This window comes from Parasteatoda tepidariorum, chromosome 9 (assembly GCF_043381705.1).
Source record: "Parasteatoda tepidariorum isolate YZ-2023 chromosome 9, CAS_Ptep_4.0, whole genome shotgun sequence".
Lineage (NCBI taxonomy): Eukaryota > Metazoa > Arthropoda > Arachnida > Araneae > Theridiidae > Parasteatoda > Parasteatoda tepidariorum.
In genome coordinates, this window is record NC_092212.1 from 3,667,347 (window position 1) to 3,674,583 (window position 7,237).

Genomic DNA, 7,237 nt, shown 5'->3' on the forward strand with positions numbered 1-7,237 from the left:
TTGAATTTTTTTATATTTCGCGTTTATTTTAATAGATTAATATGAATAATCCCAAAAGAATGAAACGGAAAGATGTAATTGGGCGCCTGTTTTTGAGAGCTCAAAAACATGTCGACTCTCGCCATCTTCATACGAACGATATGAATATTCATATGAATAAGCAAATAAATGTCTTAAAGCACTGGCAGTATTCAAAATATTTATGCCTTTAACTGAAATTCAGTTATCATTTCATTACCACTTGGAGAAAATCATCCTCAGGTGGAATAAAGGTCAGCAGGTATGTTAATCATGACTTTGAATGATTCGAAAACTTACCGCACGAAGCGAGTAGACAAAGTTCAATAGCAAGAGCTGCCACAAACCAAATGGAAGACATTTCATTCAGAACAAATAAATAACGAAAATATGCAGAATTTTTATTCAAACAAATTAATTGTTATTGTTAAAAATGCTGATGTAATCACTTCCTCATCCGGAAGGAAGTGTTTCTTTGAAATCAGTGATGGCGGCAAAAAAGAAAGCGAAACTTAAAAAGTGTTTCATTAAGTACGCCTCATTCTTCTTTTTATTTAACTATTCATTATTTTATGATTAAGAGTGAAAACTGCGAAATTTTAGAAATTAAGTTACGAAACCAGATACAGAAATGCACTTTCTCTTAAAATAAATAAACCGTTTCGGATTTTTACCTTTAAAATGCTGGATTAGTTGTGAACTAAAAAATAGGGTTCAAATTGGTGATGTCTCTCAGTGGACTGATCGTAAAGACACGGTTCCCAAAGTCAAGCATCACTGGTTGCTGTCAGTAAGCTGGTGGGTGACCACTTTGATCAGCCTACGTAGGGACCGAGAGTGCTTGGTATCGGTCGTCGTTTAACTGTTCTACCGTAAAGTGCTCGATTTCGCGCAGGTCATCGGACTACCAAAGCAGGGGAGCCATCCCATTAGTAGAGGATCAAAACTGTGGTGGCATGTCTTCGGAACATTGTGCAGCTCTAGTGCGATGTAAATAAAGTACTTACCTATACCTGAAATTGGCGATCGAAATGGGCCACATGGTGAGGAAAAGCAGAACTCTCTACCTATGACAGCACTTGACATGCTTTTACCATTAGCGTGAGGACAGTTATGGGAGAAGGAAGTACATTAAATTCTGCCTTGATTTATAAATAAAGTAAAAGCTTTCAAATTAGAAAACTATTTGGAACTTAAAACTGTATTAAACACAGTTTTTAAAGAACGCGTCGTAAAAATTTTAGAAAATATTTTTGACAATTAAATACAAAATATGTTATGGAAGGGAAAAATACAGTACCACATTCCTATACAACTGAGAAGAGGAGGAGAGGCAAGGAAGATATGACGACATGGAACCGGTCTTCCCCCCAGATGACGTATTCGAACTTTGTGATAGCTAATTGTTTAATTAGGAGAGTAGTCTAAAGCTTGGAGCATTTAGTTTCACTATTTACTTCATTTCTTGGGAACTGAGCCATCGTGGCTCAGGAGATAGAGCGTTCGCCTTCCCATGAAGTTTTTCCCATGAAAGGAGTTCCAGGGTTCGAATCCCAGCGATGACTAGTCGATACTAATTCGGCTCTCAACTGACATAAAATATCTGCAGTAGAAGGTGAATTATGTTTTAGAATCTTCTAACCAATAGATATTTTCCAGATTTTCCGTTTCATGTATCTAGAATACGAGTTAGTTAGAACAAAAAGTCATCTTGGCTGTGGAATCAAATCTATAAGATTTCGGATTTATACACTGACAGTCGAAAGCTCAAAATTAGGCTGGCTGGTTTAACACAGGTTATAAAATAGACGATGGCTGAACCATTTTGGAGAATCGTAGTTTTTGAGAACAAAATAGCGAAACTCGTTAACCCAATGGTAATTAAACTTAATAAAAATTTTTAGAACTTTTATAATAATTTTAAAATGTATATGATTTTTTTTATGTTTTATAATTTTGTAACCGTCGTTGAACAGCTGACCTAATTTGAGTGTACGACTACCAATGTTCAACTCCATAGCCTTGTAATTTTTAATCCAATTCAGAAGACAAGGGAACTCCTGGAGCAAGTATTGAGAGAAATTTGCCTTCGTGGGGGACTATTTGATAGAACTAACACGCACCACGCAGGAAAACCAAGAAAAATTTCTACAGTTAGCTTGATGACAAGGGGACTATAACTCATGATCCGTCCCCCGCAAAGGATATTTTATATCACCACGGTGGTCAGAGAGAGCCTGGTCTGGAAATCTCACTGACCAGCCATCGCTGAGATTGAAACCCGGGCTACCTCAGTGGGAGCGAACAATCCTCTGAGACACCATGGCTCTATTTACCATTTAACATTGGACGAAAATACACTGTCAAAAACAATTAAAAAAAGGAATGTTTTTTTTTTTTTAAAAAAAAGAACAAAATAAGTAACGCAAGTAAAGTATCACACGTTAGCTAAGTACTTCGCGGACACCACTACCACACAGTAGTCACTGACGTTGTAAGGCAGTGGCATTGTGACCGCTTTGTGTAGAGATAGTTCTTTTTCTCACTGAAGCTTGTAGCGTAAGGATATTTTGAAACATCGTTGCTTAGCCCAATCCATCTATATATATATTTCTCTTACACAGCACCAAAAAAAAGTCTCATTACAACTTCCCGAATGGCAACGTTAGAAAATTGACCAATGATTGCTGCTAAAAATGTCACATGGCAAATGTCACATGAGGTGGCTCAACATATAGCGCTTTTAAAAACGGAAAAAATAACCAGAGTGAGCATTATCAGGTTGTTCAATTCAGATTCATGCCCTAAAAACATGATAATATTTAATTTAAACTCAATTAGGAATTAATTAATTAATTGAAGTGAGAATGCTTTAAAAGGCCGCTGTTGAATTGATATTTTTCTACTGGGAGCTACCTAAACGTCTAAAAAACGTCTAAGTGTTTGTATTGAATGCATTGAATTTTTTTATATTTCGCGTTTATTTATGCATTGAATTTTCACGCTTTAAAATGCAGAATATTAGTGAAGCTGCTAGGGCTTTTAAACGTAATGAAACGTGTTCGAAGAGCCCAAGAAAGTGTTGAGGAATGTTATGGAAGACATAGATTGCAGAGATCAAGTGCAATATTAAGTATTGGCAGTAGTCAAGGGGAAGTGCCAAAATCAAAACTCCCCGATTAGAAATGCAGCATGGCGACCTCCACATGGTATTTCTCGGGTAATGCTAACAGCCATGCATTTTAATTTATTGTATGTAAAACATCCTTATTTTGTTCTAAAATGTTATGTACTTTATCACAAATGTTAATTAATATAGAAATTGATTTCAATAATGCTGATCACCAAAAAATATTTCATTTGGCGATAAAACAAATTTTTGTGTTCTTGAAAATGAAAGACTTTTTGAGGGTTATTATCTCACAAGGAAAAGTTAGGGTTTAAAGTTTATATTTTTAAATAATAAATTTTTTTTCTAAAACTTTCAGAATTTCTAGCATTAACTAATTTATTATACACATTTAGTTGAATTTAGGTGAGTAACTGCAATATTTGATAATTTATTTTGCTAATATGTTTCTCATTTAGCTAATGTTTTGATTTTTTCACCATGTACAATCTAAATAGCTAATATACTTTTTTAAAAGCCAATAAGAACATTGATAGAATTCTTCTACATAAGTACAATACTATGTCTTTGATGATAAAATACTATGTCTTTGATGATAATATACTATGTCTTTGTGCTAGAACATTGTGTTCATTGGCGAGCGAGCGCAGCGAGCCATGGTTCACGGCGTGAACCACATAGGATTGCGTAGCAATTCTTGGGGGTTGGCGAGCGTTAGCGAGCAGGGGGCGGAGCCTCCTAGTATTTATGAATTTCTTTACTCATCGTTCAGTTCGGTCAGCCATCATCGTTTAAACGATGCCACGAGATGGCAGTTAGTTGAAAGACTCGAGGAGGGGCATTCGTAGGATATCTGTTGTAGTCACCTCGAGAAATGGTTTGTCTGCACCGTGAAGACAGTTTTACAGAGAGAGGAACAGTGCTCCCCCGACCTGGTCAAGGTCGCAAAAGGGCAACAACGTCTGCTCAACACCGTTATTTGAGACTTTTAGCCAAAAGGGATAGGTCCGCGCCAGCAACACTATTGCCTCGTAACCTGTATTAACATCCGGTCACCCAGATACTTAACGCAGCAGCCTGTATGCCTGGCAACCTGTAGTCTGCAGACTGTGAACTACAAAAAGGAGCATCTAGCATGGTAGAACATAATGTCTTGGAGCGAGGATGTCAGGTTATCTTCAGTGATAAATCTCGATTCAATCAGGACAGCTTATTCTCATCGGGAGAAAGCCCGGGAGTCGATAGAATTATGCCCGGGGGAGAAGAATTATGCATTTGAAATCTTCTTTTATACCTTAACAAAAGAAGCAATTACAGCCGAAGGTTTAATATTAAAAAATTCAGGTTGATTAATTAAGAACTCTACTAGTGAAAAGATGTAATGATATACATTATTCTTCATATACGATATCTTTATATATGTTTGTATTATAATCTTTATACAGTGAGGTAAAAAAATTAATAAACTAGGTGGACCGTATAACACCTAACGTTTGGGAATAAGTAACTTCGTAAGTATTAAAAAAACAGCTTTAGGTTGAGTTATCTAAGCCTGAAGTGTAAAATGTCGCATCTTAGGTTGACAAATTAATACTTCTAAAAATACGAAAATAAATACTTGAGGTTGATTTATAAGAACCAGAAGTGTAAAATGGAACACCTTAGGTAGATAAATAAATACCTCAATAACTATATAAATCTATATCTGAGGTTGAAAAATAACAGCCTAAAGTAGAACTTCGAACACCTCACGTTCATAAAAATCAAGCTATCGAACGGTTGAAAACCACACTTTTCGTTTATTTATAACAAACAACCTGAAGAGTAATACGGCTAACCATACGGTGATAAATAAATACCTCTACAAGCATAAAAATCTGTACTTGAGGTTGAAAAATAATTACCCCAGGTCGAACATAATACACCTCACGTTTCACGTTAGTAAAATATTACCTTTCCAACTGTCAAAAAATATATGAGGTAGCTTTATAATAGCTTGAAGTGTAAAACGGCACACATTAGGTTGATAAATAAATACTTAAGTGTTAAAAATAAACTTCAGGTTAATAAGTAATAACCTAAGGTTGAAAATGAAACACCTTAAAGTAGTAAGTATCTAGCTCGTTACAGATGTAAAATTAAACACCTGAGGCTGATGCATATATACCTCTGGAGGTATTCATTTGCACTCTTTTCAACTTAAAGAAGTAAATAAATAACCTACCATATCTCCTTTGAAAAGTACCTCATTTCTACCTCGACTTTTTCGTAAGGGAGATCCTTGCACCTCATGCGAGACTCATCCGTGGAGCATATGAACTGAATTTCCTCTCCAAGTTTCTGTAAAGCGTAGAAAGTTGGCATCCCCGTATCTCTAGAGACTTTTATTTTATAAGCTCGCTCTTCCTTGCTGATGTTAAAAATAAAAAAAGTTTGGATTGCCATAAAATAACTAAGGATTGCCACAGTTGCTTTTTTCCAACTCATTCAACAAAATTTAAAAAAAATAATAATAATAATAAATTGGATTGATAGTTATTACAATACAAAATACTACAAAGTTATACGAAGTGAAATGCAAAGTGCCAAATAAAAATAATTGGATTTAGAAAAAACAAAAAAAAAAACAATGATACCGAGAAAAAAGGTCGAAAAGGATTAACTAATTAAAATAAAGTAGTAAAAACTTAATTTTAAGAAAGAGACCAATTTATCTGCATTATCTAATCAACATAAAAATCTACCATTCATCAATTCCCTTCATAAACTACATATCCCCTGAATTAAATGTAACATAGAGCAGTACAATAGAGTGGTCGCGATAATTTTTGTCCTCAGAATGAAGCCACGCGTCAGGTGCGAATTCAAGAGAGAAATATTCTACCATCCCTTTCTCCTTGTCATTTCAATGGAAGAAAATCGATGTGAGGATTTTGAAGTAAAAATCTTAAAACATGGTGTTTTATTGTGGTGCATTTGGTTGTACAGAAAAATTTGCTAAAGGATCTCATACATTCCATTGGCAAGTTAATTTATACCTTTTTTATATTCATTTTATTTACTATTTTCATTTATTACTTTTTGCTAGTGCATCTTTTCTTTAAAACATCATATGGATCCCAATTATTCCATTTTATTTATTCTCAACTCTAAATTTAAATTTTGAAAACTATCTTCAAAGTAAAAATAAATAAAAAGGAATACAACCTAACCATAGAGTAATGATAACAGGTTTATTCATTATTAATACATAATTTTTTAAAAACATCTAAAATGTAGTGGACAGTTAGCTAAGTAACAATTGGTGACATTGTTGCTTAGCTTTTTTGTTTATTTGTGTTGTATTTTTTTACTCTCTCAAATGCTTCTCAAAGAATAAATTCAATACTTTTAAATTTCAGAAGCTTTTACTGAATTAATTTGATAAAATAAATTTGCTCACAGAAAAAGAGGGGTTATGAAAAATTATTTCATAACTTTTTGATAAATGGGGCAATGTTATTTAATTATAAGTTCTTTGATTAATTCATCAGATCATTATAAATGAAATCGTCTGATCTTTTTTGATTGCAATAATACAATAGAGCTGTGGCGGCTCAGGGGATAGAGGAACCGCATTCCAACGAGGTAAGCCGGGTTTGAATCTCACACAAGCTGGTCGCTAAGAACCTTGCACGGACCACAGTCCTGACATAAAATGTCATCAGTGATAGACGGATCATGGGTAAGAGTCCCTTTGTCTTCAGCAGGGGTGATTGTGAGCACAAGTCAAAATTCCGGAAAATTTCTTGAGTTAAAAAAAAAAGTTTAAATTGAAAAAAAATTCAAACAAGTTTTTTTTCCCTTTTCTCAATATTTCTTAGTTTACTTAAAATATTTTTAAAATTTTACACATACCTATACCATTTACACATGCATACGATGACCTGGAGAAGTAATTAAAATTTACAAATATGTCTTTCTTTCTTGAGTACAAGAAACGAATGAAATAAAAATAAAAACATGACCACCGAATAAAAACATGACCACCGAAGCCGACGTCTTCAGGGGGTACCGGCCTCGGTAGCCATTAAAAACAAAACCATTTCT

At 34.4% G+C, this 7,237-nt stretch overlaps 1 protein-coding gene across 2 annotated transcripts in view; it reads right to left on the minus strand.

Moving 5' to 3' along the window:
* Positions 1-477, minus strand: part of LOC107446744 (properdin) — a 27,192-nt gene extending 26,715 nt beyond the window's left edge. Inside the window, exon 1 of one of the 2 annotated variants that reach the window (XM_016061486.3) lies at positions 319-477. In XM_016061486.3, the coding sequence (XP_015916972.2) occupies positions 319-379 (61 nt within the window). In that variant the 5' untranslated portion in view covers positions 380-477. The remainder of the gene's footprint in view (positions 1-318) is intronic. The other variant, XM_016061487.3, reaches the window with a different exon arrangement.
* Positions 478-7,237: the final 6,760 nt, after the last annotated feature.